The sequence below is a fragment of the Branchiostoma belcheri genome, unplaced genomic scaffold, assembly GCF_001625305.1.
Source record: "Branchiostoma belcheri isolate BF01 breed outbred unplaced genomic scaffold, Haploidv18h27 scaffold96, whole genome shotgun sequence".
Lineage (NCBI taxonomy): Eukaryota > Metazoa > Chordata > Leptocardii > Amphioxiformes > Branchiostomatidae > Branchiostoma > Branchiostoma belcheri.
The window spans coordinates 878,640-903,755 of NW_017804642.1; the positions used below are offsets into that span (position 1 = coordinate 878,640).

General features: G+C 41.0%; 1 protein-coding gene across 6 annotated transcripts in view; it reads left to right on the forward strand.

Annotated features, from left to right (window-relative positions):
• LOC109461782 overlaps positions 1–25,116 on the forward strand; it is a 57,059-nt gene that overhangs the window by 21,044 nt on the left and 10,899 nt on the right. For 4 of the 6 annotated variants that reach the window (XM_019758183.1, XM_019758185.1, XM_019758181.1 and 1 more), the window contains exon 2: positions 7,338–7,404. In XM_019758183.1, the coding sequence (XP_019613742.1) occupies positions 7,365–7,404 (40 nt within the window). In that variant the 5' untranslated portion in view covers positions 7,338–7,364. Of the gene's footprint in view, positions 1–6,441; positions 6,465–7,210; positions 7,405–25,116 lie in introns of those variants that run through there. The other 2 variants (XM_019758182.1, XM_019758180.1) reach the window with 2 other exon arrangements.

A 25,116-nucleotide genomic window follows, 5' to 3' on the forward strand; every position in this document is an offset into this window, starting at 1 on the left:
AGCCTTCCGTAGCAGGCTTATGGAACTGGGGGTTTGGTTAGCCTCCGTAGCAGGCTTATAGAACGGGGGGTTTGGTTAGCCTCCGTAGCAGGCTTATAGAACTGGGGGGTTTTGGTTAGCCTCCGTAGCAGGCTTATAGAACTGGGGGTTTGGTTAGCCTCCGTAGCAGGCTTATAGAACGGGGGGTTTGGTGGTCTTCGGTTGTTTTCTGATTTGCCTCCGTAGCAGGCTTATAGAACTGGGGGTTTGGTGGTCTTCGGCTGTCTTCTGATCAGCCCAGTTCTAAAAAATCGAGGGTAATGCAACCAGGTCGGCTATGTTGTCTATATGCAATCAGAAAATAGCACATGAAAGCTCTGAAGACCCTGAAGACCCCCAAAACCCCTAGTTTTTGGCATGCTATGGAGGCTAAGGCACCGTGCACTAGGAGCACAGTGCACTGGCTGATACTGGTGAGGACCGGATATGGAGGGTGTGTGTGTTGTGGGTGTTTTGAAAACATTGTGAAAGGATTTCAAGTCGCGAGAAGGCTGTTCTTCTGTGATCTGTCACTTCTGCCTTCTTTCGTTGGTTATACGTGTAATCTCCTGTCAGTTCTCTCACACAAATATGTCCCATCCTTGCAAAATACTCTTTTTGGAGTGCAATGGCCAAATGGGTAGAGTGCTCGCCTTGCATTCGGTAGGTCGTGAGTTTGATCCCCGGCCGAGTCATACCAAAGACTTTAAAAATGGTACATACTGCTTTCTCTGCTCAGCACTTAGCATTTAGGAAAGAGTATGGGAGTTATAATTAAACACATACCACTACCAGTAGACTAGCCCCCTGTTGTAGTGATTTCACTGCTGTGTGGCCCAGGGCTATTGAAAACGGAGATGGGCGCCGCCCTATGCGTCACTTTATGCCTCACTTGACGACTTTATTAAACTTTAAGTTAACATAGAGTGCGTTCAGCTGCGGTGTGTTTATGTCTAGCAATACTATCAAACCTCACAGATATCCTCCGTAGACGTTCTATCTCTTAATCATTATTAGGCCACACCGACTTAATTTTATGGATGACATCCGCGCGCGCATTGATTTTCGCCTGTCGCCCTCAAAAAAAAAAAAAAAACATCACGTCCACCGAGGCTCTGGCCTGGCTTCAGGCCTGGGTAGTCCATGGTAGTCAGCGACAAAACGGAGCCGGGCACCCAGGCTATCGAATTCGAAGCTCCGCGACTCAAAAAATTCAGTACATATAAGTACAGTACCGATTCATAAATGCCGCAAAAAGCCAGCATGTCGTATACGTCGCTAAGTACTGCCGCAAATTCACAATACCAGCGTTGTATTCCTGTGGTTTAGTATCATTTTTATTTTTGGCCGGATTTTTTTTTAATTCGCCCGCGCGCACTAGTTTGGGGGTCTTTAGAGGATGTCATCCATAAAATTAAGACGGTGTGGCCTTATCCTCTTTTAGAGGACGCGTTCAGCGTTCCAATTTCACTTTTTATCTGTCCCAGTTCCATATGCACCGACCATTGCTCATCCGTAACGTGACATTCACGTTGGAACGTTTGCTGAAGGTCTTCAAGCACAAACCAGTCTAGACGGGTTGAAGAAGGCTTAGGCCACAGCAAGTAAATTTTATGGATGACATCCTCTGCAGACTCCAAATCTAATGCGAGCGGGCGAAAAAAAACCAGGCGCGCCAAAAAAACAAGGTTCCTACATTATAAAATTTTGACTCAATCATTGTACGAATGGCTTTTATTCGGTGGGAACATCACATATACACAGCCATTATCACATATCATTGCATCAAAGGAAGAAACAAAACATCAAATCAGAGCCTTTTCTTGTCTCCTCTCTTCATAGTTATCTGCCATCCACCTTCCGGCATGGCAACAGACATCTTTGCCCATTTTCGGCATGTTGACCACTGTCAGAAGGCAACAAAATTTCTTGTTTTTTTTTTTCCAAAATCAGGCGAAAATCAATGCGCGTCGATGTCATCCATAAAAATTACTTGCTGTGGCCTTACTGCCCGATAGTCAGGCTCGCCAGATGGTTTAAGGCGTATCACGGAAAGCACACCCCATGATCACACTGTAAGACAAGTTCAGTAAAAAAAAAACCTACGCCGTTTAAGAGGTTGGCTGTCGCCTGGCTTTACTCCACATCTCGCGCAATATCGGTTTTGTTGGTCTTGAAAGCTTTCCAAGAGTTCTGAATGCGTTCCATTCGGGTGGACTGAAAGTTGTTTTGCACTGACTTGGCTTCTCGGTGAAAGATTCTGTGCACAGTAAATCCCAGACGAGAGTCTCGATAAGGCCATGTTGATTCGATTATATGGATGACATCCCCTGGGAACCGCAAAACTGATGCGCGCGTGCGAGAAAAAAGTTTTGCCAAAAAAAAGTTGCTTTCATTATGAAATCTACGTGGTCATGAAGGTTGAACAAACGACACAGAATATGGTTTGGCGAATAATCTACTCTTCAAATTGATTTCATTTTCGTCTTTTTTCGTTTGATTTTGGCATTCTATGACATTGGTATCGTGTTTTTAAATATATTTTTTGGCAACTTACGATATATTTTTGCTCATTTTGCAACTGTTTTGTACGATTTACAGTGTGGTTGAAAACTTTTTTTAATCGGAAACGGCCGAAAAATTCATGCGCGCGTGGACGCCACCCATATAATCAAATCAACATGGCCTTACTCTAAACAGATAGAAGATCTTGTGTACGTGCGTTTTGAATTTTCTTATCCTCTAAACCCAGTCACGACCTGACAAGTGACCAGTGATCTGTTTTTCCTAACTCATCACTGCTCTGATCTCGCGAGATTCCACGAGACACTTACCTTCGAGACTTCAGAAGGCTGGAAGTTTTCAAAGTAGACATTCCATCTTCTGGGTCAAATGTTTTCTAGTCATCCCTTCTTTTTAGTTTTGCTAAGGCCATGTTGATTTGATTATATGGATGACATCCGCGCGCGCATGAATTTTCGGCCGCCCCCCCCCAAAAAAAAGTTTTCAACCATACTGTAAATCGTACAAAACAGTTGCAAAATGAGCAAATATAAGTTGCAAAAAATATTGGAAAACGATACCAATGCCATAGAATGCCAAAATCAGACCAAAAAGACGGAAGTGTAAAGAAATGAATTTGAAGAGTAGATTATTCGCATTACCATACTGTGTCTTTTGTTCAACCTTCATGACCACTAAGATTTCATAATGAAAGCAACTTTTTTTGGCCAAACTTTTTTATTCGCACGCTCGCACCAGTTTTGGGGTTCCCAGAGGATGTCATCCATGTCATCAAATCAACATGGCCTAATGACAATGAGTGTTTGTCAGGGTTGGACATGAAGTGTGACCTATTTTCTCCGACCGTTTGGCACAGAAAACAACAGGTGTCAGCGGCACGGCGCCCTGGACTACCGGAACGAAATATGGAACGGAAGCAAACAGGCTTTACCCTAAGGACAGAGACATCAATCTTTATACAGTGGTATAGTCTCTACCAGGCTTCGAGAGGCGGCTAGAAAGAGTAGAAATTGGCTGAATAGAGCTCGAGAGATGTGGCAAATTGTGCACTCTAGCGGACCAACTCCCTCGGCATGTTATCTCTCTATTTTTTTTTATAAATCATTCTTTTTATTGTTTCTTTCAAAAATGTACACAAAAGAAAGCATGGCACAAAGAACAAAATAACTGAAACCACGTGCATAACAACAAAACTAAATAAAACCAGTAAACAATATAGATGATATAACAAAGTGTTACAAAGAAAAAAATTGGCTAGCCTCTACCAGGCTTCGGGAGGCGGCTGGAAAGAGTAGAAATCGGTCTCAACGGACAAACTGCCTTGGCAGGCTTATTTCTCTATTTCTACTCTTTTCAGCCGCCCCCATCCCAAAGCCTGATAGAGGCTAACAGCTTAGGTTAAAATAAGTCTTGAGTAGGTCTATTCTCCTATTTTTTACGCCTTACAACAACCTGGTGTCTACTAAGGGCCAAAAAGTCTCATATCAAATTCTGTTCTACAATTCTACTTTTTTTCCTCAAGTAGGATCTTCAAGGGTTATGGGCTTAGATACTTAACTTCCTCGTTCAAGTCCATTTGTGAATCCATTTCAAATCCAAGATGTAACAACAGCCCTCTACCGTACCTCTTAAGACTGTTGAACGAAATGAAATGATAGTGCTCTTAACTCTGTAAATGCCTCTCTTGTGCAAGTTGTATATGAAATAGTTTAATGTAATGTTGAAATGTACAGTACTAATGTGAATGACCAAGATTTGAATTTCACTATGCTAAATGTATGTAATATCGTGTAAATATTTTTAATGTGTAACTCTATTACCACATCTTGACTCCAAGATTGTGCAGTCGTTAAAACAGGATGTGCATCTTTGAACGTAATTCAGCTTTATGCTGCAATGTTCTTGATTTTAGCAATATAAACCTTTTTTGATTGATTGATGATTGAAAGTGAACGTGAGATTGAACAGATGGGTGAGGGTTTACATTCCCATTGAAACACATTGTGAGCTGGCGCACGTAGGCATAGAACACTTGAAAGCCATCGATTCTGTATATACGGCATTTGGCAAACAGTTTCAATAAAAGATACTTCTCGAGTTCAATGCCCCTGTTCAAAAGGATGCCGACCTCACTGTTGAGTGGTTAGGCCACAGCAAGTAATTTTTATGGATGACATCAGCGCGTGCATTGATTTTCGTCTGATTTTCGGGGGGGAAAACAAGAAATTTTGTTGCCCTCTGACAGTGGTTAACATGCTGAAAATGGGCAAAGATGTCTGTTGCCATGCCGGAACGTGGATGGCAGATAAATATGAAGAGAGGAGAAAAGAAAAGGCTCTGATTTAATGTTTACTTTTTACTTTGATGCAGTGATATGTGATGCTGGCTGTGTACATGTGGTGTTCCCACTGAATCAAAACCATGTGTACAATGATGAAGTCAAAATTTGAAAATGTAGGACCCTTGTTTTTTTGGACCCGCCTTGTTTTTTTTCGTCGCACAGGCATTATATTTGGAGTCTGTGGATGATGTCATCCATAAAATTTACTTGCTGTGGCCTAATCTTGTTTTTTGGCCCACCTTGTTTCATTTTGCCCTATCGCATTAGATTTGCGGAGGATGCCATCCATAATGTTTACTTGCTGTGGCCTTAGAACGTTAACAAGGCCCCGTAGGATAACTTAATTAGTCCAAAGGGATATGTTCATCGTCATTAGCGCGATCAGATAGCGATATATATGGGTCATTATAATCTTACCGATTCAACCACTTCCCAGTTATGTTCTCTGCACACAGCAGATAGAATTTCGTAAACAAGAAAACTAAGTTATTTCCCACGACCCCGGTGTTTGTAGGGTCCGGTTTTTTGCCCTGTGTGGTCTTCATGGTGCAATTCGGACGGGGTTACTTGAACTAGTCCAGTAGATGTAGTAGATAGGAACTAAGCAACTAGGCCAAGGTTCCGTTCTCTTGGGACATGAAGCTCTGAAAACATGTGACTCTAGCAAACAATAGTAAGGCCACAGCAAGTAATTTTTATGGATGACATTAGCGCGCGCATTAATTTTCGCATGATTTTGGGAAAAAAAAACAAGAAATTTTGTTGCCTTCTGACAGTGGTCAACATGCGGAAAATGGGCAAAGATGTCTGTTGCCAATGCGGAAGGTGGATGGCAGATAACTATGAAGAGAGGAGACAAGAAAAGGCTCTGTTTCTTACTTTGATGCAGTGATTTGTGATGTTGGCTGTGTATATGTGATGTTCCCACTCAATCAAAACCATTTGTACAATCAAAATTTTAAAATGTAGGAACCTTGTTTTTTTTCGCCCGCTCGCATTAGATTTGGAGTCTGCGGGGGATGTCATCCATAAAATTTACTTGCTGCGGCCTAATGTTATCTTTTTCCGTTCTCTTCCGATAGGTCAAATCTGTAGAATCTATAGTTTGAACCCTTGACAGTTTGTGACGAAAATTTTAGACGCAGACTCCAAATCAAATGCGATTAGGCGAAACAAAACAAGGCGGGCTAAATAAGCAAGATTTGAGTTTAATCATGTATCCCTACTTTTTCAAATTTTGACATCATTTGCCCATTTTCGGCTTGTTGATCACTGTCAGAAGGCAACAAAATTTCTCTCCTTTTTTTCCAAAATTAGGCGCAAATCAATGCTCGCGCTGATGTCATCCATAAAAATTACTTGCTGTGGCCTAAATCAGAGGCCGGGCATTGACTCTAAAACCCGTACGTGTAACTAACACGTGATTGAGTAAAGTGCAGAATGTGGAAACACTTGAACTCTGTATTCGCAATCCGTGTCTAGTACCACAGGTGCGCCGAGCACCCCGCCCAAAGCCGTATAGATCAAAGTTCAAACTCCTTTCTCAATCACTACCCTGGCCATACGGACACTGAACCTCCTGGTAGGGATATTTTCATTATAGCTATTTTATTTTCCACAGTTGTTTTCTTTTGAGGGGCCGATCCCTAGTGCTCTAGCCTCTATCAGGCTTCAGGATGCGGCTCGAAAGAGTAGAAATTGGCAGAATAGGGAGATGACATGCTAGGGGATTTGGTACGCTTGAGAGTACATTTTGCCGCACCCGGTGTGCCTTCGCATGTTATCTATCTATTAGGCCAATTTCTAGGCTTTCCAGTCGCCTCCCGAAGCCTGGTAGAGGCATGTTATCTCTCTGTTAGGCCAATTTCTAGGCTTTCCAGCCGCCTCCCGAAGCCTGGTAGAGGCATGTTATCTCTCTATTAGGCCAATTTCTACTCTTTCCAGCCGCCTCCCGAAGCCTGGTAGAGGCATGTTATCTCTCTATTAGGCCAATTTCTACTCTTTCCAGCCGCCTCCCGAAGCCTGGTAGAGGCATGTTATCTCTCTATTAGGCCAATTTCTACTCTTTCCAGCCGCCTCCCGAAGCCTGGTAGAGGCATGTTATCTCTCTATTTGGCCAATTTCTACTCTTTCCAGCCGCCTCCCGAAGCCTGATAGAGGCATGTCATCTCTCTGTTAGGCCAATTTCTACTCTTTCCAGCCGCCTCCCGAAGCCTGGTAGAGGCTAGAGCACGTGTTGTCCTCCCCATCCATTAGACAAGCCCCCACGGATCACGTGGTCTTCACACCGGGCCCGTAAATGCGTACGTGACCTCGTCCTAGTTCCGAGCGGGGGCGCTCGGGGAGTCCTGCCGACTGACGGAGAGCCATGAGGGGATAGCCGGCGGAATAGTACACAAGCCAGCCAGGGTTAACGTTTCTGTAGCTCACCATGCCGTCTGCTTTCTGTTGACAGAACTGAAGACACGGGGACCATGATGAGATGGGCCGTGCACTAGTGCTGGCTGCCATGTGCCTAGCAGGTGAGAGATTCTACATGTTTCTACACCGTCTCATATATTTTCTTAAGTGTCTATTGTGCTTTTTAGCGGTCGCTAAGAAGCCAGTGCTACCGACGGTTGAGTGCACTTGGCGTGTTTAATTTGCAGGTGATTAAACAAAAGTAGAGGCTACCCGCATGGGGTCTTTATAAACCGTCTGCCACTGCCAAGTCCACCCGCACGAAATACCTGACAAGATTAACCCCGTTTACAACATAGATCGCGCTCCGGAGATACATAGATAGTAGTCTCTACCAGACTAACTACGCTGGCTATATGTAGGAGAATATTTGCCAGTTTGGCCGCCTTGTAGGTTTGACTGGCCGCGCAGGGAAAGAAACTACCTCCCCGCGACCGGACTCCCTTGGCCAATTTTACTCTCTTTTTTTGCCGAATTCTACTATCTGTATTCCCGTAGAAAGGCCTGGTGGAGGCTACATAGATAGATAGCTATCGTGGCACACACACTATCCGTTTACTCACACGGTTCCGCAAAGTCAACATCAAATAGACATGATGTTGTTGAACAAACCAAGCACACGGCCAGCGGCGGTTTGTGTTGGTTCAGTTGCGGCGACCGCCACAATTCAATCTTGTTTCTAAGGACCTGGGGGACGCCTTTAAGCCACGAGGCTTAGGTTTCATACGCGCCTTTCTTTGTGTTGTGTGCATTTTGTGTTAAAGCTGCTGCCAGGAATAACGAACTAGATATGCATGTAAATGTCACTTGCCGTCCCAAAGTCGCGACAGAGAGCAAACAAAGTCGTTCTGCTATAATCTCACATGTCTGTGTCTTTACGTGGTGTGCGTGTGTTTATATTACATCATAATCATAGAGAATTCCATAATCACTGTCGTCAAGTATCGCAAAACGTAATGATCATTTAGTGCACGTCCGGGTGTATGATGTAACACCGTCAGACAATGAACAGTGCTTACCTATATGTAACTTTCTGCATGTATGTCGCGTCTTAGCATGGTTAGAACCCAATGTATCTACATGTCATTAGTTTCCCACAAGCCTAACTGCACTTATTCCGTCTTAACTAGTTACCTTCGCCAAGAAGGTTATGTTTTCAGTAGCGTTTTTGTGTGTGTGTGTGTGTGTGTGTGTGTGTGTGTGTGTGTGTGTGTGTGTGTGTGTGTGTGTGTGTGTGTGTGTGTGGTTTAGCAAGATAACTCAAGAAGCAGTGGATGGATTGGAATGAAACTTTGTAGGTTGGTAGGTCTTCATAAGACCTAGAAATGATTAGATCTTGGGCCCCCTGGCGGCTTTCCTAGGTACTGCAGCAGAACTTCCGGTTTTGATATCTCGTGATCTGGACATGCTAGGATCACGAATTTTGGATGGCAGATAGCTCTTGGGATAGGGAAGAAGTGACATGAGTTTGGGTCCCCTAGTGGCTTGTTATGTAATAGATTTAGCTAGTTTGTTGTGTGTACAAGAAGGTTTACAGCGCATAAGTTAGGCCACACAATGCAGTCCTTAGCTTGTTTCTAACGCCCTTCAGTGTAAGGCCTAGGAAAAAATATTGTGTTTCCTGTTTCCCGACCGACCCTAGAAAAAACTGCCGACCCTATAGCTAGCATTTTTTGTGTTAACCCCAGCAAGGGGCATAATTTTTTCAAGCTGATCGACCTTTTCCAGCTCCATGAGTGGTGAAACATTGTACAATTGGCTTTCCTACATTGACATTGTAAATAAAAGTGTCATTATGCAAGTTATACTTTTTTAATTGGATTGCTAGAGATTGCCAAAGTCTAAATAAAAAAGAAAGACAAAAAAAGGGAATAATCTCTACCTACCAAACCTAATTTTTTTCAGGACTGAAACAGGAAACACAACATTTTTTCTAAGGCCTAAGTACTGTACTCTGGTATCAGACTACAGTCTCCTCTCAATAGGACCGACCCAAGGTCCAGCCTATGCTGACAACAGACTGTAACAAGCTGTCTGTCTGGATAAAGAGAACTCCGATATTGACTTAACACTGAGAACAGAACAGGGCTTCTAAAAACGTCTTTTATATCTGTGATATTCTGAAACTAAAATGCGTTGTCTTCTTACTTGTGAATATGAATTGTGTGTCACTCTATGTCGGATGTGCTCTAGTATAATCTAAATGATGCATTGTGGTAAGAACGCAATCGGGCAACTCTTAAATAAAACTTCACTTCACAAATTTAATCTACCAAAATGAAAGAAGACGAGCTGATTTCCAATACCACAGGCAGGGATATTAAAAGAAATGGGAAAAAATGATCAACGGAAACCCTTGTGAGAGCAAAACACACCAGATCTTTAAAATCTTCCTCACATATTCTTTAGTTTTCCTATGATCTAATATGTCTTTGAAATCAAATCTCTCAGTTGAGCAAAACCAATGTAGACACGTTACCATTTGACCCGACAGGAATTAAACGGAAAGTCGCTATTTTTCATGCGTTCCGCATCGCGGCTTTAGACAATCAATATACGGATGGCGCTAAATTTACTATAATGGGGCATCATGAACTCATTAGTTGCAGAGAATCTATTGTCGTTTGTCCGACGTCTAATTTTCGACGTCGTTAGACCGTCTAAGACAGGTTTAATTTTCACATCGGTCATGGTTAATAGTTTGTTTGGTCGTTACTAGGAGTCATTCGGACATCCCACAGCGCACTTTGTGATTGTACAATCAGTTTCACAACACGATGGCGACCTGGCACAACGTTGTTACCTTCGCCATGAAGGTTATGTTTTCAGTAGACTATTTGTCTGTCTGTCTATGAACAGCATAACTCAAGAAGCTTTATATGCATGGTCATGAAACTTGGTAGGTGGGTAGGTCTTGATGAGACCTAAATATTATTAGATTTTGGGCTCCCTGGCGGCTTTCGTTGGTACTACAGCAGAACTCTCGGTTTTCATATCTCAGGATCTGGGCTAGGGAAGACGTTACATGAGATTAGGCCACCTAGCGCTTGTTCTGGAACTGCAGGAGCGTTTCTTGAAAATATTTTTCAATGTCGCGTTCTTCTTTAAAATCTGGCCGGTCATCCTCCTACAGGGGTGTTTTTTGTCGATAAGAGCTATGAGTTGATTGCTTTGGACAGGGGAACGGAAAACTCAATTTCTATGTAGATAGAACCAGATTGGGACAGGAAGGAGGGAGGAAGGGGTGGAATTACGGAAGGCTTATGTAGCCACTGCCGCTGGCATCTGTAAGGGTTAGGTTCAATGTGGGAGCGACCATCCTAACATACGGCCCACGAAACTGTACTTGTTCATGACTGCTACGACCTAAATCTCAAACTGTAAGTTTGCTTCTTGGAGAAAAACACTACAAACATCGGGCTTTATAGAAGTTTTATTGCAAATTCATGCCCGGGGGGCTAATTGCAGATTACAAACATAAAAGAACAATGAAACGTAGTATAAAATGACTAAAATCTACATCATAAAAGGTAGTTGTCTAGAGCTATAGCTATGTCTAAAACTATGTCTAAGGGGTTTGACTTCTCTTTTTTAGACCATGAAAGACGTAATGTCCCACCTTTTCTAAAATCAGTGGGTTTTGGGAAGTTAAAAGAAGAATAGTTTTTTCTTGGTCTGTAAGTTTAGTAAAATTGGGATAAATTGTAGAAGTTTGAATAGTTAACTCATTTCGAGCGTTGTTATGAAAGGAACAATTTGAGATAAAGTCAATGTTGTGGGGTATTTCTTAATCTCATAGAGATTTCGGGACAAAAAGCCAAATGTATGCTTGCTTGAAGTTGCTTCGGTGAAAATCATGCATTTTAATTCCTCTCTTTGACTTTGACTTTAAAAATAGCGATATAAAAACACACAGACCATATGGAACGTCTTCACGGCCCGCCCTAGAAAACAGAAAGCTATCCTCTAGAAAACAGGACTAGCCTGGGAAGTCTTGTCAACAACCCTTTTCTCTAGTGGACGCAAAAATGTGGCTCGTTTCTCTGCACTTCGTTCCAGATGATCCCTGACCTTCCTCCTGGCGAAAACCACTGAGGAGATAGGCGCTTGGAGCGGGGTTCATTCAAAACACTGCAGTTAATCACGATTTTTACCTCCGTCAAGAAGGTTATGTTTTCAGAGGCGTTCCTCTCTCTCTCTCTCTCTCTCTCTCTTTGCGCTCTCTCTCTCCCTCTCTCTCTCTCTCTCTGTGCCTGTCTGTCTGTCTGTGTCTGTAAACACGATAACTTGAGAAGGCTTAAATGGATTGACTTGATATTTGGTAGGTGGGCAGGTCTTGATGAGACCTCGAGATGATTAGATTCTGGGCCCCCTAGTGTCTTGCTAGGGTTACGAAATTTGGATGAAAGGTAGCTCTTGTTTTCACGGTACTCGCGGTTTTTGCGGTCACTTCTGTACTGTGAACTTATTACCGTGAACAAATAATTTGCCGACTTTCTTTTTGCTTCACCTGCCGCCACTGCGAACGTAGAGTCCCACCAACATCCGTATCTGTATAACCTGTATAACCGCTCTACTACGGCGTAACACACCAGCTTCTGTATCTGTATAGCCGGTATAACCGCTCTACTATACGGCGTAACACACCAGCTTCTGTATCTGTATAGCCGGTATAACCGCTCTACGGCGTAACACACCAGCTTCTGAATCTGTATAGCCGGTATAACCGCTCTACGGCGTAACACACCAGCTTCTGTATCTGTATATATATAGCCGGTATAACCGCTCTACGGCGTAACACACCAGCTTCTGCATCTGTATAGCCGGTATAACCGCTCTACGGCGTAACACACCGGAGTAACATCTGGTAGGAGAGAATATACACAAAGACCTCCCTTGTTTAACAGCGCGGTTACGTAATGACTTAACTTGATGCTTGATTGAGCTAGAATGGCCCTGGAGGAGTCCAGCAAGCCCAAAATACACGGGTATGTCAGCGATGGCGAGTATTCGGATCTAGCAACCCGACACTGCCGTTGTACAGCCATAACAACGGATTCTGCACCGCATGGCGCTCAAGTTCTTATCCCTACCGCACTACCGTACGTGTCCTGAAGGGATGGGACATAAATTTGTAACAATAACAGGTGTTACGCCCCACTCAAAGCACTATAAATACACTTTATGTTCACTTCATGGTAGCGTAAGTTCGCTGTCTGAGAAAAAATGGACATGTTGGAAGGGGGGTACCTTTTTCTGTATTACGGTGTATGCACTATGACAAGGGTATTATTAAGAAGTTTATTGCAAATTCATGCCCGGGGGGCTAAATGCAGATTACAAACATAAAAGAACAATGAAACGTAGTATAAAATAACTAAAATCTGCATGATAGTTGTCTAGAGCTATAGCTATGTCTAAAACTATGGGTTTGACTTCTCTTTTTTAGACCATGGAAGACGTAATGTCCCACCTTTTCTAAAATTAGTGGGTTTTGGGAGGTTAAAAGAAGAATGGTTTTTTCTTGGTCTGTAAGTTTAGTAAAATTGGGGTAAATTGTAGAAGTTTGAATACATGTAGTTAACTCATTTCGAGCGTTGCTATGAAAGGAACAATCTGAGATAAAGTGTATTTCGTATTTCACAGCCTTTTCATTACAATATTTACAAATTCTTTCACATATTATTAGAGCCGCGGCAGGCTCATTTTTACGGGTATAGATAGTATTCAAACCGTGTTAATGGGTTTTCCTTCTCCTTGTAATGGATAGAAACATTGAACTCCAACTCTGGCGATACCCTGTCTGCTATGTTTATGTCTGAACATATCGACCACACGGAATTACGTCTGGATAGTATATACTACCATGGAATTACCAAATATTTTGACAGTATAAATCCCATATTCGGGTAAGCGATCAGTGAAACGCAGGCCTCCGTGTATTTGTCTTGTCGTGGGGATAATTTAGAACCCAAATTACCGCCATGTGCAACGATCCAGACCCCAATTCTTGTCAGTAATTCTGTCACAACTGAGATATTACCCCGGTACTACTAATGGGTCGTCTTTGTTATTAGGCCACAGCAAGTAAATTTTATGGATGACATCCTCCGCAGACTCCAAATGTCTAACGCGATAGGGCAAAACAAAAAGGCTGGCCCCCCAAAAAAACAAGATTCCTACATTTTAAAATTTGACTTCGCAAATCCTGTTAAGCAAGAAATGATACCTACATTGTGCTAAGTTTACTGTCAACTATTACAACATCCATTTGTCACTGAAACAACTTTCAAAAAGGAAAGCTCAATCAGTGTACAAATGGTTTTGATTCAGTGGGAACATTTAAAAGGAAGGAAATACATCACTGCATTAAAGTAAACGTCAAAACAATACACCAGAGCCTTGTATTGTCTCCTCTCTTCATGTTTATCTGCCATACACGTTCCGGCATGGCAAGGCATGCCATTTTGCCCATGTTCGGCATGTTGGCCACTGTCAGAGGGCAACAAAATTTCTTGTTTTTTTTTTTTCCAAAATCAAGCGAAAATCAATGCGCGCGCTGATGTCATCCATAAAACTCATTTGCTGTGGCCTTACATTGGACCAACTAGCTGCGCAAATAGACGGGCTGTCACGTGCGGTCATGCCGGTGATCCTTCGTTTAAACATCGCGTCGTTTGTTCTGTGTAATGGCGGTCGTTACAAGCCGACCTTGAGTTTCAAAGGTCCATTTTCCTATAAGTTATACTTAATGGCCTATCATAGTTTCCTTCAGTACCAAGTCGTTTCGCTGTAGATTTTCCGCCCCATGTATTGTATCATTTTGTAACAATTCTTGTTACCTTCGCCAAGAAGGTTATGTTTTCAGTAGCGTTTGTCTGTTTGTCTGTCTGTCTGTTTGTCTGTCTGTCTGTTTGTGAACAGCATAACTCAAGAAGCTTTACATGCATTGTCATGGAACTTGGTAGGTGGGTAGGTCTTGATAAAACCTAGAAATGATTAGATTTTTGGCCCCCTGGCAGCTTTCCTAGGTACTGCAGCAGAACTTCCGGTTTCGATATCTCGTGTTCTGGACATGCTAGTATTGAAGATGAATCGCATTTTATGCTTGACTGTATATTATATGATAACGAACGTAAATCACTGTTCAGTTCAATTAAGCTCGACAAAAAATGTAAAACATTATCAAAGGAAGACACTTTTTTAAAAATATATCATATCATGTACAAGTATAGACGTCATCAATGAAGTATGTGAGTATATTTCAGAATGTTTCAAAAAGAGATAAGAAGCCATTAGAACTTAGATCTATACCACTTTATATATATATTTCTTTTTTAGCATTGTATACCTTAGACCTGATGCTAGCCTTTCTTTATTACTATTGTTGTAATACTCTCTAGTACATTGTACTTTGTACATCCGTGCATTTATCCCCCCGGGGAATGAACATGCAATAAAGTTTCAATAAAAAGGTAAATCGTGTGATTGTAAAATATGAATGGCCCTTATAAAATGCACTGGGCATTGTTCACCTTGTCAGGACACAGAAAAGGGCCATTTAAAGAAGCAGACTATCATTTATTACTGCTAAAGTCTTCCGACCCATTCATTACTTCCATGAAAAATGGAGGTATTGTTTTTGGTGCGTCTGTGTGTGTGTGTGTGTGTCTGTCTGTCTGTCTGTCTGTGTGTGTGTGTGTGTGTGTGTGTTTGATTGTTTGTGTTTCCGCACATTTGTAGTCAGCATAACTTCATAACGCCTTTATGGATTGTGATGATATTTGGTATGCTGGTAAGTCTTAGGAAGACGAAGGTCAAAGTCAAATATGGGCCTCCTGGTGGATGACCTTGAGGACTTTGGGGACATGAGATGAGTGCAGTTATTTCTTGGGAAAACCGATTTTTTAAAGCCAATATTCTAGTCATTTATCTACATAGTGAGATAAAACCACAATGTATTTTTAACCGTTATGGAGCCAAAAATTCCCGAAATTCTGACGGAAAGTGGTTACTGAAAGGGCCCTGGGCTGATTTTTAGGGTACCACCCAGAAAATAAAGAACTGATCTTGGGGCTTGATTCTGCTGTTTTAAACGCTCAAAGTTCGAAGTGCTGTCTCAGTTGTGCTAATGTGAAGCAGTATGTGTCAATAAAGATTGCCTTTTTCAGAATATTTCCAATTTTGCTGCCCTGAAATCGCAATGGATGTCTATAACACGTACTCTCCAAGCCGAGATTTGGGTTTTGGGGGTATTTTTAGCGTGTTTTTAGGCTTTTTCGGGGTTTCTCTTTTGCACTGAATTTTTTCCCCACCAAATTCAGTGCAAAAGAGAACACGCTAAAAATACCCCCAAAACCCATACCTCTGCTTGGAGAGTATATAACACGGATGTTAAAGCTCCTTGCTTTTAATCATCCTCAAAACCCAGTCGCCCTTCAGAGATGATTGTTTAGTCGTTCAATTTCCAGACTCACTGACGGAGCATTCCCAAAAAGCGCCGTTCTGTGGCTTATCTGTAATTACTTTATGCTGAAGGACATGCGAGTAATGTAGTTAAAACCTCACACGCATAAAAATCAAAATGTGCCCACAGCACCCTAAGGCCACACCAATTTAATTCGTTGGTTCTCGGATTCGCCTCAGTCTTCATTTTTTTCAGATTTGCAAAAAACAATTCATTCTGAATCAACTCAAAGATGCTCATATTTTGCCCCCAACAGTTGAGGGAAGTCCTTTTTCCCTAGTCGTTACAGTTTTTCCATCTATCAATGCAGTGGTTTGAATAAAAATTAAAAATCCATTGTTTCAATATTAACCCAGCCTTTTGTGTTGACTTCATGGCTCCTATCATAGCATTTGGGGCTATCATAGGATGCCTAGACCTGTTTTTATCTTTTGTTTCGCCCTGTCGCTTCATATTTTTTCTGAAAAAAAAAATCCGAGAACCAACAAATTAAATTGGTGTGGCCTAAAGACAAAAGGTCAACCTATTTCCAATCCCTTTATAAAACCGTCGTGGTGGCTCTGTGTGTTTACATGATCAATGCCTTCGTTTTGAAGGCAAACATAGATAGTACCGCTATCTTATAGCTAAGACCTCTGCTGTTTAATAGCTCTAGAGCCAGGATATCTTTGATAACAGAAAGGCATGCACAGAATGTAGCTGCAGCGTGAATAAACTAGTTGACCTCGGAAGGCCCACCTAAGGGTAATATGGGCGTCCTTGTCCTATATAAGTCACTGTGGTTTCACATAGAAAAGTACAGATGGCCAGAAAAAGTCATTCTCACAAAAAAACAGGTTTACATGTATTCTCCCAAATCTTTTCTTTAAAGAGTAGGCTAGTGAATACTTGAAGCAGAAAAGTTTTTAGTATTTTCCAGCATCACTCAAATACAGATATATATATAATTGGTTAATTCGCAAATTCGCACAAAACTAAAACAACATTGCAGGCTAATAATACAATGTAAAAAGGCTGAATTGTGCAGTTTTAGGGAGTACACAATTGTACAAAATATCATCAATATTTACAAACATAACCAAACTGAATAGCAAGACCAGAAAGGTAACATTTGCAAAGCAAATGCATAATATTTACCTTCGCATATGGTCTGCTCTTTTAATTGTTACTCCAACACACTCATTTATATGGTGACAACAGTTTAAATCCCTCCTGCTATAAAATTGCAACATGATGTAACCCAACAGCAGTTACCATGGTCACAGCCATCTGGTTCAGGTCATTGACCTTTTGTGGTTGGAGAAGAGGAAATTGAGCAAAAACAATATGTTTTTCTTCGGTAAACATAAGTATATACAAACAGTAGTCGAGTGATTACACAATAGAGTACAAAAAGTACAATAGATTTAAAAAAACACTGTTCAAGAGTGATCACCACGTCATGGAAATAAAATGACCGAAGTAAGGCCATTTTAACGTTATATACATACTTCTATTCAAAACAATTCAAAACTTTCTGTCTATTCGATGTTAAAGACGAGGTACGGACAAGAAAATTACCTTTCTGAAATACATAATTTTGAAGTTCGTAGATCGATTACAAAGATGAGAATTTCTAGCCATAAATTGAATATAGAATTAGGAAGATATAAAAAAAATCCCTCGCGACCAGAGGTTTTGTCCATTCTGTCCCAATGATATTGAAGACGAACAACATTTTATTTTATATTGTACACTATATAACGATAAACGCACAAAGCTGTTCAACCTTCTCTCCGCCTGCTCAACAGAATTTGTTACATTTCATGCTATAGATAAATTTAAGTTCATCCTAGAAGGCAATAACCCTTACTGTGTACAAATAGGTAAATATATCAAAGAATGTTTAAACCTTAGAACAAGTAGTATTAGTTGACCCATCTATTGTTTTGTACGTAGGATATTTTCGTTGTACCCAGGTATATTTGTCTGTTTATTTACATATCTTAGACCTTACGAAAGTCCTTTGTTGTGTCAATAAAGTAAAGTATAAAGTTGCTGGACAACCATGTCTTGTGTTGCCTGACCATTAAGTATTATCTAATCAATCACGATGCTTTAGCTAACACTGCACTACCAGAATAGAATATATAATTTCTTTCCTTACTTAAAATATCGAGTTCCCTAAATCCTGAAACCCAAAACTGATAGCTCAAAACGACAACAGCCCTACGGGGCCGCAAAGTTAAACCCAATTTCTCCACAGAATGTTAATCACTATACTGTAAATGTATCGGCGGATTTGTAAGACCAACCGCGGGCAATCTATAGGGCAGATGCGGTCTTTTGATTCCTCATGATTCATTGATGGTATTATAGGATTTTCCCTTGTTGCTAAGCACTTGAGCTTGGTGCTTAGATTTTCGCGCACTTTACACCGAGATACGTTAGGGTCAAGCCTGGGTGGGTAGAGATAACCTGTTTGTTACAGGTATACAGATTGTCGGTCAATACAAAGGCCATGAGCGTGATATTAAATATTAATAAGCGTCTGTTGATTTGTGTCCCGCATTATTTGTAGAAGCTTTCACGCATAATTGGTGATTTTTTTTATTTAAACTATAAAAGTTAAACTTTAAACCATATTGTGAAAATGGCCCTTGATGTAATATTTCTTTACTTAACGTTATGTCATAGTTGTGGCGTCGGTGGCGCAACGGTTAGAGCGTTGGACCTGGAATTAGGTCCCAGGTTCGATACTCACCGTGGCCCGACGTTGTGCCCTTGGGACAGGCACTTCACACGACTTTCCTACCATGTACGGTGGAGTGACGCCCACCGAGCCCCTTGGGCTAATTGTCTAACTGTGTGCCAAAAACACACTACGGATTTGGTGCGCCAATGTGTCGACATCAGCACTTTTTTCCACCAAGAGCCGTTAATTTTTTTATGTCATAGTTGCAATGTTCTTTGCGTCTTGTGTACACTATAGATGTGATTCAACTGAACATGTACCGATGTGAGTTTAATCATGTGTGTAAAAGGAGGAATATTCCCTTAGGAGAACAGCCTGGTACATTAGGCCACAGCAAGTAAATTTTATGGATGACATCCTCCGCAGACTCTAAATCTAATGCGATAGGACGAAAAGAAACAAGGTGAGCCAAAAAAACAAGATTCCTACACTTTCAAATTTTTACATCATAAACCTTGTTGAACAAGAAATGATACCTATATTGTGGTAAGATTACTGACAACTATTACAACATCTATTTGTCACTAAAACAACTTTGAAAAATAAGTTTTCAATCATTGTACAAATGGTTTTGGTTCAGTGGGAGCATCACACATACACAGCCAGCATCATATTTAAATGGAAATGAAATACTTTACTGCATCAGAGTTAAAAGTAAAAGACAAAAAAAGAGCCCTTTTCATATTTATCTGCCATCCAAGTTCCGGCATGGCAACAGACATCTTTGCCCATTTTCGGCATGTTGACCACTGTCAGAGGGCAACAAAATTTCTTGTTTTTTTTTCCCCCAAAATCAGGCGCAAACCAATGTCATCAATAGAAATTACTTGCTGCGGCCTTACTGTGACATACAACACTTAAGCCTAAATTTGTGACGTACAGACGGGGTGTGGTGGGAAAATGACGCTCGTTACAGGTGTTTGACATTAGACAATTGACGTATTGTGTATGTATCATGTATCATGCCAATATACACGATGGCTCTTCACACATGCATGAATTGGTCTCAAACGCAACGAACGAAGTGACGCAGCCACCAACATAAATATAACCTTTCAAACGTCTGTGGCATTTGCATTTCTATTTATTATTATTGTTTTTTTATTCTAACATGTAATCACCGGACGTGGTGACGGCACACTCAAGTTTTTTCAACTTTAATATATTAATGCCGCCACCAACACAGGGGACAAATACATTACAGGACAATACTCATTTTCACCTGAGCGAAGTGAGGAAAGTCGTGTGAAGTGCCTTTCCCAAGGGCACGAGATCGGTGGCATGTCAGGACTCGAACCCGGGACCTCTAGGTTCCGAGTCGCGCACTCTGCCGCTACGCCACACGACCCCATTTATTTATTATTTCTTGAAACTGTAACAACGAAGACCCCTAACCATCCTCTCTTGAAGACCAAAGAATGTACCCTTTTCCGTTTTCAATGTTAAATAGAGGTTGAAAGAAAGATAAATTACACCAGTATTTGTCTTTTTATATCGCTTAAATAGTATATAACCCAACCTTTTTAGTAATAGATTTATAAACCCCTGAATTCACGATCTAGCAACAATTTAAAGCTAAACTGCGAAGTCATGCATCTTCAGGATAAGGCCACAGCAAGTAAATTTTATGGATGACATCCTCCACACACTCCAAATCTAATGCGAGCGGGCGAAACAAAACAAGGCGAGCCGAAAAAAACAAGGCTCCTACATTTTAAAATTTTGACTCAACCATTGTACAAATCTTTTTTATTCAGTAGGAACATCACATATACACAACCAGCATCACATATCACTGCATCAAAGTAAGAAACAAAAACATTAAATCAGAGCCTTTTCTTGTCTCCTCTTTCCATAGTTATCTACCATCCACCTTCCGGCATGGCAACAGACATCTTTGCCCATTTTCGGCATGTTGACCACTGTCAGAAGGCAACAAAATTTCTTGTTTTTTTCCCCCAAAATCAGGCGAAAATTAATGCGCGCGCTGATGTCATCCATAAAAATTACTTGCTGTGGCCTAAACTGCGCAGTCATGCATCTTCAGGATAAGACTGAAAACTACATTGAAAGGTTGATTGATGATAACGTCGGGTAGAGTTAGCCGGCACACTTGTCTCTCTCAGCTGTGTGGATGTTGCGGGCACAAGGCCGATTCACCACGACAATACCGCTAATACCACGATCAATGAATATTTCATAGATGATCGTCAAGATTTGTCAGATTGTATTAGTGTCTGTATCTGTATCGGTATAGCCGGTATAACCGCCCTTCGGCGTAACACACCAGCTTCTGTATCTGTATCAGTATAGCCGGTATAACCGCCCTTCGGCGTAACACACCAGCTTCGCAGGCGTAACACACCAGCTTCGGCGGCAGCTAGCTATATTACACCGAACGACTTGTTACACTCAATCTTTGCACATTTAATTGCAGGAGTTGTTTAAAGCTTTCTAGTGATGATGCCCCAACTGTGCTTGGTGGCAACGAGTTCCAGTCTACGATAGTTCTGGGGAAATACGAGTTTTTGAACACCTCAATTCTTGGTTGATAACTCTGATATTTGAATGCATGGCTGTTTCTTGTTCTTTTCTGGGCTGGTATCAGATACTTAGTGGTTGGTACGTCCACCAGTATATTAGTCATTTTGTACATCATGCACAGTCTGGACATTCTACGTCTGTCTTCCAGTGACCCCCACTGTAGATTTCTTTTCATTTCCGTTACACTATAGCACCCCTTTGATAGTTGTTCGTGCAGAATTGTGCAGAACGTTCATAGATGATCGTCAAGATTTGTCAGATTGTATTAGTGTTAACAGCAATGTTGAGGTACGAATGGGAGTTTTTAGACAACTACGTATCAGAAAAAACACCCTGACTATTTAGGCTACATTTTCGTTACACCAGTCTGTATATTTCAAGACAATGTCAACTTTACTAATGTTGGTTATCCATATTCAAGAACAAGAAACAATCATGCCTTCAAATGTTATCTCATTGGCGGAAACACATCCGCCAGTTTATTTTATTTTATTAATATTTATTTTTCGAGGATTGTGCAAAAAGTTATAAAACTTATCTCAGCCCTCTCCTCACACATGAAAGGAAACAATAAAACAAAGTAATAATAATAATAATAAGAAGAAGAATAAATGACAAAGGTACATAATGAGCTGGTGTACAAATCAAAATCAATCAACTAAATCAAACAAAACGTCCTGTCTGCAAAATAGTTGTTGAAAACCACATCAAATATTTTACAGTTGTTGACAAACGACAATGAGGGGTTACCCCTGAGAATGGTTGAACATAAAGTGTTGTCGGTGACGTTGTTTATGTCAAATGGCAGGATGTTAGTTATGGGGGCAGAGAACGCCAGTTTATGGAGGTACAGAATCCACAGCAACTTTACCAACACTCCCTCCACCCCTAATGCCTGTGCACACCCATCAACCTAAGCCGACTACTTGCCTTTATTGCTGTATTACGGAACTTTGATGCGTTCTGTTATCTTCCAACGATAATTGTTCACAGTTTCCATTGGTGAAGAGTTTAAATTGATCATAAAACAAACATAACCTTTTTGACATCCTGCAATATTCATGGAGGTATATTTTCATATCTAAACTATTCCATCTCTGAAATGTGTCTTTTACAACCCTATTGTAATAGATTCCGTTCTAAACCTACACTGCTAACGACTTGGTAGTTTAGGCCACAGCAAGTACATTTTATGGATGGTATCCTCTACAGACTCCACATCTAATGCGATAGGGCGAAAAAAAACAAAGCGGGCAAAAAAAAAAAAAACAAGAGTCACACCGTCTTAATTTTATGGATGACATCCGCGCGCGCATTGATTTTCGCCTGTTCTCAAAAAAAAAAGATCACGTCCTCTGGCTCTGGCCTGACTGTAGGCCTGGGTAGTCCATGGTAGTTAGCGACGATACGGAGTCGGGCACCCAGGCTACCGAAGCTCCACGACTCAAGATCTCAGTACATACGTACAGTGGCGATTCATAAATTCCGCAAAAAGCCCGTATTTGCTGGCTTGTAGTATACGTCGCTATGTACTGTCGCAAATTCACAATACCAGCTGTGTATTCCTGTGGTTTAGTAGCATTTTTATTTTTGGCCGGAATTTTTTTTATTCGCCCGCGCGCACTAGTTTGGGGGTCTTCAGAGGATGTCATCCATAACATTAAGACGGTGTGGCCTAACAGGGTATGACAGACGCCTATATTGGGTCAGGGACTCGTGTGCTTTCAGATTGCGTGCTTTTATATGACTCGTTATAAAATTGTCTGCACGCGATGGGAGGCAAATTACGTTACGGCGAGAACTCTGCGTGCGACGACGTAATATTGCGTGAGTCTACAGATGAGGACGGCGTTCTTGACGTCGACATTCGCCATGTTGATTTGATTATATGGATGACATCCGCGCGCGCATGAATTTTCGGCCGTTTCCAAAAAAAGTTTTCAACTATACTGTAAATCGTACACAACAGTTGCGAAATGAGCAAATATATACCGTAAGTTGCACAAAAAATATTGGAAAACGATACCAATGTCGTAGAATGCCAAAATCAAACGAAAAAGACGAAAATGTAAAGAAACGAATTTGAAAACTAGATTATTTGCCAAACCATACTCTGTGTCATTTCGTCAACCTTCAAAACCACGTAGATTTCATAATGAAAGCAACTTTTTTTTGCCAAACTTTTTTTATTCGCACGCTCGCATCAGTTTTGGGGTTCCCATAGGATGTCATCCATATAATTAAATCAAGAAGGCCTCACCACATGCACAGTCTTTTACAACCCAGAACGCAGGGATTTTAACGCCCACGTAACTTTAGAATGGAGAAATGCTAGTGACCTAGAACGACTCAGGAACAGTTTGGTTTTCATGTCTCATCAGACCCGAGGTGTTCTGACTGTAAGGCCACAGCAAGTAATTTTTGTGGATGACATCAGTGCGCGCATTAATTTTCCTCTGATTTTGGAAAAAAAAAAATTTGTTGCCTTCTGACAGTGGTCAACATGCCGCAAATGGGCAAAAATGTCTGTTGTCATGCTGGAAGGTGGATGGCAGATAACTATGAAGAGAGGAGACAAGACAAGGCTCTGATTTAATGTTTTGTTTCTTACTTTGATGCAGTGACATGTGATGCTGACTGTGTATATGTGATGTTCCCACTGAATCAAAACCATTTGTACAATGATTGAGTCAAAATTTTAAATTGTAGGAACCTTGTTTTTTTCGGCCCGCCTTGTTTTGTTTTCGCCCGCTCGCATTAAATTTGGAGTCTGCGGAGGATGTCATCCATAGAATTTACTTGCTGTGGCCTAAGACTGTTCCTTGGGTGGTTGGAACTTTGTATATCCAATTCATCATCTTTGAAAGCCTTGCGTACGAGGCATATTGGGTCGCCCGTCAGTGGTAGTGCATGGGATAGTTCACTCTCGGAACTGTGGAAAAGAAAATAGCCTGTGGAATTGTCTTTCATCCCGAGAGAACCCTGGTTTCGTAGTGGAATATTTTCCAGATGGTGCCCTGATACTGTAGAATTACAAATACTGAAGCGGTGAGACTCGAAAACATATTTTATTTCTTCATTTGGCTTACAAAGAAGCCAGGGTGTCCCAACTAGTCAAGGACTATTACTAATGGACACCCTGGGGGAAAAATTAAAATTATTAGACATACATATAATGCATATTACAATTTACAAAATCCATGTTTAGTGAAATATACAAATTATGTACAATGGTGAAATAATAATAAGAGTCCTGGTATATACATGGTTGCCGAGGTACAAAAATGCAATATGTATTATTATGTATATGTTTATATGGGGGGTTGATACAAATTCAATTTGATTAAGCAAAATATATCGAAAACATACTGTTTGTACCAAGAAATTGATTAGAAACGATATCCTTTCTTTCCGTTTGAAAAACGAGACTGGTATGAGATAGCTATAGGCCTGTTTGGTGGTATTAATTTCTTTCCCAGTTAGATTTCCTTTCATAACTCATTTACAATTGGAAATTATACTGAAAAAATGAAATGTTAGTCGCTAAATTTTATCGTCAAACTTACCAGCGATTTAATAGGAAAACTGTTGAATAGTAACTAAGGCCATGTTGATTTGATTATATGGATGACATCATCCTGGAACCCCAAAACTGATGCGAGCGTGCGAATAAAAAAAATTTTGCAAAAAAAAAAAAGTTGTTTTCATTATGAAATCTACGTGGTCATGAGGGTTGAACAAATGGGACAGAATATGGTTTGGCGAATAATCTAGTCTTCAAGTTCATTTCTTTACAATTTCGTCTTTTTTCGTTTGATTTTGGCATTCTACGACATTGGTATGGTTTTTTGTAACTTACGGTATATTTTTTGCTCATTTTGCAACTGTTTTGTACGATTTACAGTATGGTTGAAAACTTTTTTTTGGAAACGGCCGAAAATTCATGCGCGCGCGGATGTCATCCATATAATCAAATCAACATGGCCTTAGTTATAAGGGCAAACCTGCCACGTGTACAGACTAGTCGTG